The following is a 13392-nucleotide window of genomic DNA, read 5'->3' on the forward strand; positions in this document are numbered from 1 at the left end:
TGGCTCGGGTAGGTGGAAACCGGAAGGTTCCCAGTTCGATCCCTGTGGGCTCCCCTAGAGTGTCAAAGTGTCCTTGAGCAAGACTCTGAACCCCCTAATTGCTCTCCCGAAGTGCAGGTTGGTGCCTTGCATGGTTTCCTCCGCCATCAGTGTGTGAATGGGTGAATGTAATGTCTATGTAAAGGTGTGTGAATGCGTGTGTGAATCAATGTAATGCACAGTCTATGTAAAAGTGTGTGAATTTGTGTATGAATCAATGTAATGCACAGTCTATGTAAAGGTGTGTGAATTTGTGTGTGAATCGATGTAATGCACAGTCTATGTAAAGCGCTTTGGATAAAAGCGCTAATATATAAATGCACCATTTACCTTTTTCCACGCAGGTGACGGCCGGCCGGCCGGCTCGGCGGTGCACCCGTTCCACGGCGCGGCCCCGGTCACCTACATGCACATCTGTGAGACGGAGGACTTCAGCATGGGCGTGTTCCTGTTGACCAAGGGAGCGTCCATCCCTCTGCACGACCACCCCGGCATGCACGGCCTGCTCCGCGTGGTCTACGGCACGGCGCGCATCACCTGCTTCGACCGCACCGACACCGCGTCACAGCCAGGTTAGTACCGACCGCACGACACTGCGAGATTAGTACCGACCGCACAACACCGCGGCACAGCCAGGTTAGTACCGACCGCACGACACCGTGAGGTTAGTACCGACCGCACGACACCGCGGCACAGCCAGGTTAGTACCGACCGCACGACACCGTGAGGTTAGTACCGACCGCACGACACCGTGAGGTTAGTACCGACCGCACGACACCGCGGCACAGCCAGGTTAGTACCGACCGCACGACACCCCGAGGTTAGTACCGACCGCACGACACCGCAAGATTAATACCGACCGCACGACACCGCGGCACAGCCGGGTTAGTACCGACCGCACGACACCGCGGCACAGCCAGGTTAGTACCGACCGCACGACACCGCGGCACAGCCAGGTTAGTACCGACCGCACGACACCGCGGCACAGCCAGGTTAGTACCGACCGCATCCGCATGGATATACCAAACAAACCATCTATATATCCTGACTGGATCAGAAACCAGAAAAGGAATGCTTCCCAAGCTACCCTTCAATAAACAATCATTTAATAAGCACTTTTTAAACCTTGAATATATCCAATGAAAAATGGCCATCTTCTATAGCGTGCTTCGAGCTTGTGGATCTGCTTCTTTTGTTGATCTTGTGTAGTATGATCAAGTAGTAGGGCATTCATTTATGAAAAATCACACCCGTGTGAAGTGAGGGGCGCTCTTATCATTGTACATCATCATGACGTAACATGTCGATTTGCTCGTCCACATATGACATACATTCTCCATTCATTGTCAATGGGAATTTAATGTTTGTATAAGACAAAAATCTACACTAATAGCTGAATATAGGAGAGGCTAGCGCCCGTCAAATCACAAACAGTTCAAATATGGAGATAAGAGGTTCCCCCCCGACAGACATTATGTACTCGGTTTAACCCATTAAGACCTGGAACTATGTTACTTTAGCTTTTAACCACTTTTAAACATTCTTTTAAACTTTAGCTATTGAAAAATATAGATATACAAGCTTATATAATTTTTAATTATTTGTATTCGTTTTTAACTCAGATATTTGCTTCTAGGGGGTCCCTGTAACAAACTATTTTCAGATGGGGGTCCGTGGCCAAATACATATGATTCTGGGGGTTAAAAAAGTTTGAGAACCACTGATGAAGAAACCTAGTTGTTTTTTCCCCCCCGAAAAGCTGTCAGGATTTAGAAGACATATAGATTAGAATCTGGTCTCCAGGTCTTAACGGAGTTAACTTTCCACCGCTGCTCAGGTGCGTCGGCCTCCTCCTCCTCCACGGAGCCCCCGCCCACCTCGCTGTTCCAGCGCGGCGCCCTGCGACGCTCGGCGCTGCGCTCCACGGGCGAGTACACGGAGGACAGCCCGCCGTGCGTGCTCTCGCCGCACGCCAACAACCTGCACCAGATCGACGCCGTGGACGGGCCCACCGCCTTCCTGGACGTGCTGGCCCCGCCCTACGAGCCCGACGACGGGCGAGACTGCCACTACTACAAAGTGCTACCGGCGCCGCCGTCGGCGTCGTCTGTGCAGGCCGGCTGCGGTGTGGCGGGAAGTGAGGGTCAGGACCGCCAGCAACAGGAGGACAAGGAGGTCTGGCTCATGGAGATCTCACAGCCGTCCGACTTCTGGTGCGGAAGCGAACAGTACCCCGGCCCCCACGTGACTTTATGAGGAGGGGGTGTTTTTATGGCGGCACATACGTTGGTCCAACGTAGGCCTACTAGCATGCGACAGTCCGACACATGCGTGGCCGGTTAAGACTCAGCGCTTAGCTCCTGACATGCGTTGCCGGGTTAAGACACATGCATTGACGTTTAAGACACTTGCGTGGCCGGTTAAGACACATGCGTGGCCGGTTAAGACTCACCCTTACCTCCCGACATGCGTTGCCGTTTAAGACACATGCGTGGCCGGTTAAGACACATGCGTTGCCGTTTAAGACACATGCGTGGCCGGTTAAGACACATGCGTGGCCGGTTAAGACTCACCCGCGGCTTCCCTGTGGGGTTAGGGGTTGGGGTATTGTGTCGGACTAATGCCTGTTGGACTGTCAGTATGTCGAAACCAAACACATGCACCCATTTGTATGAGGGTAGCTCATACCCTGTAAACATTCACTGTAATTTAATGATCTGATCGAACCACTTTTCGACCCTGCATGGCATCTCCTGTTTTCTTCTTAGTCAGAAGTTTATTCTGAAAGCCTTCCAGAAATAGCAGATCAGATGGTCTGATTATGGCACGTGACACTTCCATACCGTCGAGTATGAATCGGGGCTTCCGTTCCGTGGTGAACTCTCTGATTTGAAATGGATGAATTAAAGGGGGTGATTTTTGTTGTGTTTGTTGAAATAAGTGTTAAATAAAATAGCTCTATATTGTGATTGCTATAATAGAGCAACGTTTTTTCTGTCCAAGGACGTCATAGTCTCGCGTAGCCAGACTCCGAATGCTATATAGTACTGTGGAGTCTGGAACTACACCTCCCCCAAATCCGAGTAAGGAAGCTGCCATTTACGTCCATGAAAATATATTTTAAAATATCTTTACGTTTTATTTTTGTATTTCCATTTCTGCTAAGCAGCAAGCTATATATGCTTAGAGGATTTCTGTTTATACTAGGATACATTTGCACGACTGTAAAGATGTAACGGAAGTTGGGAGGAGGCTTTACCGCTTGCTCCAGACTGTATGACGGAAGCATTTGAAAATTGCGAGAGGCAACAGTCTGGCCACGCGAGACTAAGGACCCCATAGCATAACAGAGAGACGGATGAAGCAGGGACTACACATTGAATTTGTGTTAAAATGTATATTTTCAGACATTTAACAGCTTAAACCCTCCATAATTAGTAAACTTGACCGTTGGCTCTGTACTTTTTTCTTTTTTCCCCTGTACACCAAACCTCTTGGCTGAACATAGCAGATCTACAAGCTCACAACGCGTCTGCAGAGGCGTCCCGGCACAGGGATGAACGTTGACATAAAAACTGGGGAGCAAAACAAAACTACAGCCAGAGGGATGTGTCTTTACACCAGAACAATAATATAGAGGCTTCTAGAGGGAAATGATGGCTTACCTAAATATTTATAGACATGAAAACATTTTAACAAGCTGGAGAGACGGGTAAGACCCCTGTTACTGAACAAACACTACAGCAATAATTACTATATGAATGTAGAAGTTAAGCATTATTATTTCAGCCGAAGAGAGATCACTTGCAACACCTTTTTAGGATTAAAGGTGATTTGATTTGGTCAGTCTAGCAATAGAATGCATGATTCTACACATATCGAGAAGCAGCTTCTTTTAAACTCTAATGTATCTGATGTATTTCAAGCAAAGTGGAGGTTAAAAACCAAAGCTTAAGGCTCTAGTTAAGGCTCCTTTTTCCACGTCACACGTTTAGGTTTTTAGGTTTTATTTATTAGCACATAAAAAAATTTAAAACAGAAGAAAGATACATACATGTTAATATTGTGCCGGAGAAGTTAGAAGCCAAAAGGCTTATCGAGAACTTCCCCTAAAAGTATATACATAAAAAATACCAGTAATACATTCAATGTTTAAATACAGATATTTGTTTCACAAAATGTCAGATTGGGTCTCGTGACCCTTTTCCCCTAAACTTCTTTGCCATATTTTATTATCTTGAAAAACATTTTTAAAATAGTCCAACTAGCTGTTCTACATCGTCTCTGCGTTATTGTCAGGGAGGTGTCTGTATCGTTATATTGTCAGGGAGGTGTATCTGTATCGTTTGTGACAGTCAGTCACTTATGATACAGTCTGTTTCTAGCGAAAATGTAACTAATTCAGTAGAAGTAACAATAGCGTTTTCTCTCAGTCAGTTGATTCTTCATATCCATATGAGTGAAACGGCCGGGATGACATGTTTATTTTTCAAACAGTTATTATATGAAGCGATCTAAAATCCTCCTATGGGGATTACAATGCAAATAAAAAGTACATGAACCTGTGGATTTGCGCCCTCTACCGATATTGACGTCAGACTTCGGTGCTCTATACTCTGGCCTGGAAGAAGAGCAGCGTTCTCAGAGTTCTCAATGTGTCGGACCCTTTCGGGGTCTGTTACTCTGAGAGTGTACAACTGTACATAATGGAACCAAATGGGGTGGGGTGGGGTTAAATTGCCTGTCAGCAACGATACATTAATTGTTTATTTATGTGAACACAAAGTTATTTTTAAATAAAAGAAAGGTTGAGAATCACAGTTCTACAGGTTTGTATTTATTACAATGATTTTCATCAATCCTTATCCAACAGAAGCTTCAGCGTTGGACTTTTTTTTCATAATAATAATCATAATTGACACATCAGAGCTGAGATAATTTATTTCATCTTTTCTTATACATTCAACATTGCTGGTGTTATATGTGAACAGACCTGTACCGTAGCAAAACTAAACCACCAGCGTTTTTGTTTTTTCTCCAAAATATCCATTCTTATAAAATGACTGTCTGCACAAAAGGTTTCTATTCCCATGAGAGTCGTTACGTTACTGTCTCCATGAGTGCAAATTTGATTAAAAAAAGGAAAAAACATTCCTGACGGCACAGTTGCTGCAGTTAATAGAGGGTATGCATGTGGCATCATCATCATACCGGGAAGTTCTGTGGGAGCGTGCCTACTGAGTGACAAAGTTCTGTGAAGTTCTGTGGGAGCGTGCCTAATGAGTGACAAAAAAACTCATACATCCAAACACATCTGATTGCATTAAACAACCTTAATAAAGGACAATTTTAGGGTTTTTTTCAACCAAGGTTCATGTTTTAGGTAGGTAAGTAAAAGATGAATGTTACTTTTTATTTTATTTGCTGCTTTCTTTCGTTTTAGTGATTTTAGCTGTTTTTGACAGGGGGGCGGGGACATTTGAGCATGGGGCTAAATATGTTTTTCTTTTTTACATTTTTTACGGCGATTTCTTTAGTAGGAGTATTTGTGCATATTTTTCTTATTGCGTATAGTCTTCTTTCTTGGTCCCGCCTTATCGCTGCTTGCAGATATATTTATTATTATATTGTTATTTTTACTGGGTGACAGTGACTATTTTTGCACTTTGTTACCCCTGTGACATCTGGGACATCACATCTATGAAGTCATGTGATCATGACAGGATGTTGGTCACTCACTGCTAGAGTTATGTAGGAACTACTGTATGTAGGAATGATGAATGCTATTTTTGAAAACAAATTGAAATGCTAGTAGGTAGGTAGTTCAATAGAAAAGGACCAGACAGAGGCTTTGGAGCAGCTCTTTAGCCCCACCCAGAGGTCTGTTAGTTGTACTGCTGTACCCAGCAGAGCTTAGTGATGTCCACTTAAGTTTGTGTTTTCTTGTTTTACACCACCAGTAAATTAAATCCAGTGCCTTTTTATATGGGGTATGCGCATGCATAAAGTGAATGGCAAAAATCGAGTTTAATGTTGTTTAACGTTGTTTAATGCAATCAGATAGGACTTTTGTGTTTGTATGGGGCTGTCAAGGCCAGAAAGTATTATTTTGCCACTCGGTAGGCGTTCCTGCATAACTAGTATGATGATGATGTCACGTGCATACCCTCTATTCCCTAAATCCTCTCTCTCTCTCTCCTTGTTTCAATTCAAATTCTATGCATGTTATTATTCAAAGACGAAGAGATATTTTCTCGCGCTTTGAGATCTGCTACTTTCGATGCTTCTGTGTGACGCTGTAGTGTGATGAAGCAGGGCGCGTTGATTTACAGAAAATACACAAAAAGTTAAAACATGGAGAGATAGGAGGTTTCTACCAGACAGCAGCGACACGACACTGCACATCAGCTATCTCTTTATCGCAGCGAAGCTAAAACTAAAATCTTGACCAGCCGGGGCGCCTGATGGAGGGGAAAGGAACTGGTTGGAATAACGTGTTCCTTCTACGCGCTACGTCCAACCAAGGAAACCCCCCCCCCCCCCCCCCCCTTCAGGTGAAAAGAAGCGGCTTGGACTCGTCATGCATTGAAGGAAGCATGAGGTCAGTCCGTTGCTCTCCCCAGGTTGGCAGAGGAAGTGTAGCGCCCAGGATTACATTAGATAATTGACACTGGGTGACCAAAATGGGTGAAAAAAATCGTGGCATAAAAATGTATAATAATTTAAAAAAAAAACAATCTCCATCAATCTCACTTGGTGGTTTGTACTGTTTTTTGTTTTATTTTGTATCCCTGAGAACAAATGGCACAATGACAAACTGTCGGGGCACAGAGCACAAAGCACTGACCCCCTCGGTTTTTACACACCACGCCTCCAGATTTTCTTCAGAATATGTATGACAGTGATTTACTACGACACTATGGCACATTATGAGTCCACTATTACTAGTGGGTCTCAAACGTTTTATTTGCAAGGACACCAACTCGGAGAGTTTACTCAGAGAGTGAACACTCTCTGGCCCCATTTCCACCGGTTGGGAACCGGTTCAGTTCAGAACCAGTTTTTAGTCCATGAGCCAAACCTCCAAAATAGGAACATCAATTATTAAATTGAGTGTGCAAAACCATACCTATATAAAATTGTTTATAGGATCAATATAAGTAAATTATATATGTTTATGATAACCCTTCCAAAGTAGTAGCCTAGGCTATATAATGCATCATTTGCATATTCAAAAATGTAAGATTTGTAATACAATAAATCATTGTCTTTGTGTAAGTAAGTTTCATGGCGAAGGTATGGTTTTGCCCACTCAATTCATAATTAACGTTCCAATTTTGGAGCTCTGGCTCATGGACTAAGAACCAAAATGAACTGAACCGTTCCCAACCGGTGTAAAAAGGGCCTCGGAGTTACAGACCTGTTATAATCATTCAGACCTAGCTCTTTATGTGTTTCTTTCTATTAATGTTATTGTCCGCTCATTTTCTATGTCCGTGGCAAAAATGCAATTTTGACAAGAATGTTCACCACAAGCTAGCATGGTGATGTCCCCTGCTTCACACTTCTACATTCAGCCATGTTGTCTAGATCTTCTGTACCGTAGCTAGCTAGCTGCACGCCGGGCCGCGCCGGAACAATGGTGATGCATTGTTAATACTAGACCTGTGCCCGTCGGCCACCGGCCTACTTGGGAACGATGCAAGTTGGGAACCTAGTATGCAATACCCGTTGTCATAGCACCCGTTTTAAACTGTCTGTCTTTTCTGTCTGTGTCCCTTTTGTGCCCATACTGTATATGGAGATCTCTGTATCTGTCCGTCTAGCTGTGTCTGAAGAGTGCAAACTGACTGCGAAAAGTGGACTGGTTAAGTAATCAAATGGCAGGTGTGGTCGGGTTGCCATGGAAATCCATTGGCTGAGGCATTCTGGCTGAGGCTGGGAATTCTACAGGTGAGGGGACTTGGGCTCGTTAGGTCCACTGGCTGAGGCTGACCAGAGCCTTTTTGTGGCGTTTCTGGACAACCGTGTTATCCGACCGACTCAATGCCGGACACTGCACTCCCTGTGGTGGTGTGGAACGCGTGTGAAAAATTATGAGTTGGTGGGATTACAGACGTACACACACACACACACACAGGACACAGGACACACACTGCTTTAGGACGTCTTCTTCTCTTTCTGCCGCAGGTGGATCTTGGCGTGCCGCCGCCTCTCGTCGCTCCGCGCGAACTTCCGGCCGCACTGCTCGCAGGAGAAGGGCTTCTCGCCCGTGTGCGTGCGGATGTGCGTGGTGAGGTGGTCGCTGCGGCTGAACGTGCGCATGCAGATGCGGCACTGGAACGGCTTGTGTCCCGTGTGGATGCGCAGGTGCCGGCTGAGCTCGTCGGAGCGCGAGAAGCGCCGGTCGCAGCTCTCGGCCGGGCACGGGTACGGCCGCTCGTGCACGGGCGTCTTGCTGGGCCGGCTCGGGTACTTGCGGGGCCTCAGGATGGGCCTGAGGGGCAGGTGGTGGTGGTGGTGGGGGTGGCCGTGGAAGGCGACAGCGGCCATGATGGGGCCCTCGATGGGGGCTGCGGTGGGTGCCGCAGGCATCATGGCGCCCAGTGTGAAGTTCCTGATGGTGTTCAGAGGGGTGAGGGGCGGAGGAGGGGCCGCCGTGCGCAGGCCGTCTAACGGGTACGGTAGCGATGACGACTTCCTCTCCGAGAAGACCGACGGCGGGGCGACCATCGCGTCCCGCTGACAGCTCTGCTGGTAGAAGCCTCCGTAGTCGGGGACCATGGACAGCAGAGCGGCCCCGGCGTCCACCTGCACGGCGCTGGGTTTGGACGCCGAGTTGTAGGCGGGTGGCGGCGCGTGGTGGTGGTGGTGGTGCGCGTGGTGGTATGCCACGCCCACGGCGCACGCCGCAGAGGCGGACAGATACCCCCCCGCCGCTGCGGCTGCAGCTCCTCCTCCTGACGACGGGTCCTGTTGGTACACGTCGCCCGCGCATGAGTACGACGGAGGAGGAGGAGGCGCGTACATGTGGTGGCTGATGTCGGGCTGGCCGCCGTGCGCCATGCCTGCCTGCCTCCTGCCTGCGCACCGCCGCGGCTCTCGGAGGGAGGGGGGGGGGGGGAAGCCGGGGTCGGCCTCCGGGACGATGGGGATGGTGGGCGGTGGAGGGCGGACCACACCGAAACCTGCTGCGTCGGGTCAGCCTCCCTGGAGTAACGGCTGGAGCCTCGACCTAGAAAAAAAATAAGAAAATCACAATCTACTTAGTGATACATTCGTACCACAGAATAAAATTGCCCATGTACAGTAAACACCTCAATTGGAAGAAGCTATAAGCTCTATGCTTTTAGCTTCAGCCCATGCCTTTTTTTCTTTGCTGAAACCACTTTGTACTTGATCTTATGTTCAAAATAAACTAAACTAAGAGAATATTCCATTTCGGTCTGGTTTGGAGGAGTGTTATATATACCGTTTTAATCGGGGGGGGGGGGGGGGGTTCAAATATGATTATTTTGGGGCATTGCATTGTGAAAGGAACCAATGCCGTAGATGACATGTCTAATATACGTTTAACACTTAACATTGAAATCGATTTGTATAATAATTGTATTGATTAATCAATTGAATAGGCTATACTTACTATGGTATTCAATATTCATCAACATAGCTCAAACAAAATGTATACAAAACACTATTGTACGAAAGAGATTACATTTACCTCCCCTTGTGGTCTCTGGATAGATTTTTTTTCTTATTATTATTTATTTCTTTTTCAGGCCAATTTACCTACAATACAAGCTATGTCACTAGACTGTTGTACAGAAACAACACTTGTGTTGTTGCGTGTGTTGTGTTGTGTTGTGTTGTGTTGTCTTGTGTTGTGTTGTGTTATGTTGTGTTGTGTGTGTGTTTCAGAGTTTTACATGGAGCCTATAGTGGATGGTAACTTGCGTGTGTTGTGTGTGTTTCAGAGTTTTGCATGGAGTAGTGGTTGGTAGTGGGAGCTCTTAGTCATGTCTGTGATGATGTGGTTGTTGTCGTATTGGTTCAATCTGAAATAGAACGGAGGGAACAGGAAACTCCTTCCCTCCTGGTCCAGTTGCGTAAAAAAGGACCATAGCTTATATTTAAAGAAAAGGGAAATACAGAAATAGAATGTGAAGGTGTTGATGATGATGATGACACACCATGGAACTGTCATACACTGTATTTATCACTCTGTGAGCGTGTCGTCAAGGATCTATGGAGGTGTTAATGTTGAAGCAATGTCATATAACTCATCTCAAATGATCACACTACAGCCTCACACAAAAGCATGAAAAGTAGCTACAAGCAGGGGTCTTCAATGTTTCTTTTCTTTCAGGCCAAGGACCCCTTAGAGAGAGAGATGAAGCAGGGACCCCTTGGCTGAGAGAGATGAAGCAGGGACCTCTTAGCTGAGAGAGAGATGAAGCAGGGACCCCTTAGCTGAGCGGGAGATGAAGCAGGGACCCCTTAGCTGAGCGGGAGATGAAGCAGGGACCCCTTATCTGAGAGAGCGATGAAGCAGGGACCCCTTATCTGAGAGAGCGATGAAGCAGGGACCTCTTAGCTGAGAGAGATGAAGCAGGGACAGGGATGTTTGATTTATGTTAAATGTGTGCTTTCAGATTTAATGACTTTAAACCCTCAATTCTTTGTAAACTTGACCTTTAGCCTCTCTACTTGGAGTGAGATACATAGTGATATAGAATGCGATATATACTGTAAAATAATATAGAGTGAGACATCTCAGACATATAGAGAGTGATATAGAGTGCGATATACTGTAGATATAGAGTGAGATATAGAGAGAAATACACATTATATTATTGCTGCATGATTCTTGTGATCTCAATTGAGATCACAATTCTCACACAATTATTATTATTATTTATTTTTTTGCCTTTAGCATGTAGTTGCTGAACATTACTACATTCAAAATGTGTCACCTGGAGCCATAACTACTGTGGTTTTAAACAGATAACATCAAAGTGCTTGAGTTAAACCTCTCTTAAAGTCTTGTAGCAAAAACATAAGAGTAACTACAATGAATTGGACAGCCAACTAGTGCTGCACCGTTTATTACAATTCTTCACAAAATGAGATCTCATAGGTGTCTGAATCTACATCTCCATCTTTATTCGATTAATTGTGCAGCACTAAGTGAAACACTATAGCTAGTGAGTTTCCATTTTCATTTTTTTGAGTTAGTATTTTGGGAGCAACTTGATTGTGTCACAAAACCCCCACACACCCTTGTCTCTCTCTCTCTCTCTCTCTCTCTCTCTCTCTCTCTCTCTGGTTGCAGTGCTCGGTCTCCCTGTTTCCACTGCTCCTTTTGAACGCCCACAGTTACAAAAATGTTGGTGTGTATTGTATTGTGTCATTGAGACGCCCCGCCCACCATGTGACAGATGGGGGGTTTGGTCCATTACACACACACACACACACACACTCATGTCGATTTCTGACAAAAACACCCACATACACACACTTCGAAACCACTAATTTTCTCACACTTGCAGAAAAACGCTCCCTCTCTCACACGTGCGTGCGCGCACACACACACACACACACACACAGAGACTATTTTACTTCCTTCACTGTCCCGCTGTCGCACAAATAAAGTGCTCACACAAACCAAAAACACACATTGCCGTAAACCCCCATCCTCCACAAACACACACACACACGCACACCGTGCTCCATGGGGACTGTTGGCCCCGTGCACCCCTCGCCCACGCAGCCTCTCGGTGGGGTGGGTTTGGGGACGGTGGGTTTTTGTCTGGCGGCCGCGGTGGTGTCAGCCGGGGGTCCGAGCGGGCTGCGACGCCACAACACGCCGATTTATCATGTGTCATGTGTCCTTTATCATGTGTCATGTGTTCTTCATCATGTGTCATGTGTTCTTTTTGTTAATACGGATCTTTGTCCTCCATTCCTGCCCATACCTACCTACCGGCTGACACTTTATACACTATATATATATATATATATATCTCTATATCCCCATCAGCCCATACATTACCGGCTGTCATTATATCATTATACCGTGTGTGTGCGTGTGTCATATGATACACATTATATACATATCGTCGCTAAAATCTCTCATCTCCATATAAAAACGTTTTTTCCGTAAATTAACGGCCTTCACACTACAGCCTCGCACAGAAGCAAGCTTGAAGCCTCGAGCTTGCAGATCTGCTACTTTTGATGCTTCTGAATTTGAAATCCTGAAAAGCCATTGACGATATGAGGCCTACATACATGTTTGAATGAAGCACTAATCACGTTTTCTCTCTTTAGTGCAGTCAGTGAAACGGCCAAACCTCCTCCACTTCCGACCACGTCTGTCTGGGAGGTTATTCTGGTTAACCACAAGAACCCAAGCCCCCCTATACCGGGGGGCCAACACTTCTCCAAAAGAACAGATCTACAAGCTTGTAGATAAGCTATTTTCAGTAGAGAGAGATTTGGGGCTCTTATTTTCGTCCATCCCTTATCCCTTATCCCTAAACTACTTTGCTTTTTTTTTTTTACTATTTTGACAAACTTTTGGAATAGTTAAATATAGCCAATCTACATCGACGCGTTGTGAGCTTTTAGATTGACTATTTTAACTATTGATAAAAATGTCCTTGAAATTAAACGGGTTGAGAATCACTGCTAGTGTGTGGGTGTGTTCTGTGTTGGTGTTTGGGGGGTCCTTGACATGAAAAGGTTTGAGAACCACTGATGTATGATATGATGAACCATCCAGACCTCTCAGGTCATCTGGGAAAGATCTGTACAACCCAAAAAAGAAACGTATGGAAGCAGATTTTAGTGTTTATGCTCCACATATCTGGAGAAAACTCCCAGAAAACTGCAGGTCTTCTGCTGCCACTATTATTTTTATTTTTTTTACATTCAACCTTTATTTATTTTCTCTTGAGATAGCCCTCACCCCTCATCATTTTCAATGATGCCGAGATTACAAAAGGCACAATACAACAGTGCAATAATACTAATGAAGATAAGAACAGCAAAAAACGATGAATTGTACAATGTAAAAGAAAACGAGCATGTAAACAAACAAGAGCAACTCAATTAAAACAGTGACCATTTAGAACAACAAGATTAGCTAGCAGGTTTTTAAATGGCCCCAATGAGTTGGGAGTTTGCTCCAGATATGTGGAGCATAAACACTAAAATCTGCTTCCATACGTTTCTTTTTTGGGTTGTACAGATCTTTCCCAGATGACCTGAGATCATGGAGTCCATTTTTAACATGCATTCTATTTTAGATTCCAGGTAAAAGGAGAGTTAAAACGGAAGTCTGTTTCACGT

General features: G+C 45.3%; 2 protein-coding genes across 3 annotated transcripts in view; one reads left to right on the forward strand and one right to left on the reverse strand.

The window, feature by feature from the left end:
• The window catches only part of LOC306931076 (2-aminoethanethiol dioxygenase-like), a 61665-nt gene that overhangs the window by 1237 nt on the left and 47036 nt on the right, over positions 1-13392 (forward strand). The window contains exons 3-4 of one of the 2 annotated variants that reach the window (XM_079512262.1): positions 384-611; positions 1877-4736. In XM_079512262.1, coding sequence (XP_079368388.1) covers positions 384-611; positions 1877-2295 — 647 coding nt within the window. In that variant the 3' untranslated portion in view covers positions 2296-4736. Of the gene's footprint in view, positions 1-383; positions 612-1876; positions 4737-13392 lie in introns of those variants that run through there. The other variant, XM_079512263.1, reaches the window with a different exon arrangement.
• On the reverse strand, positions 8200-9105 carry LOC306931437 (uncharacterized protein; the record flags this gene model as incomplete). The annotated part of the gene is made up of 1 exon (XM_079512838.1): positions 8200-9105. The coding sequence occupies one exon, from the start codon at positions 9103-9105 to the stop codon at positions 8200-8202; it is 906 nt and encodes a 301-aa protein (XP_079368964.1).

Source organism: Electrona antarctica (assembly GCF_951216825.1).
Source record: "Electrona antarctica genome assembly, chromosome: 10".
NCBI classification, from domain to species: Eukaryota; Metazoa; Chordata; class Actinopteri; order Myctophiformes; family Myctophidae; genus Electrona; species Electrona antarctica.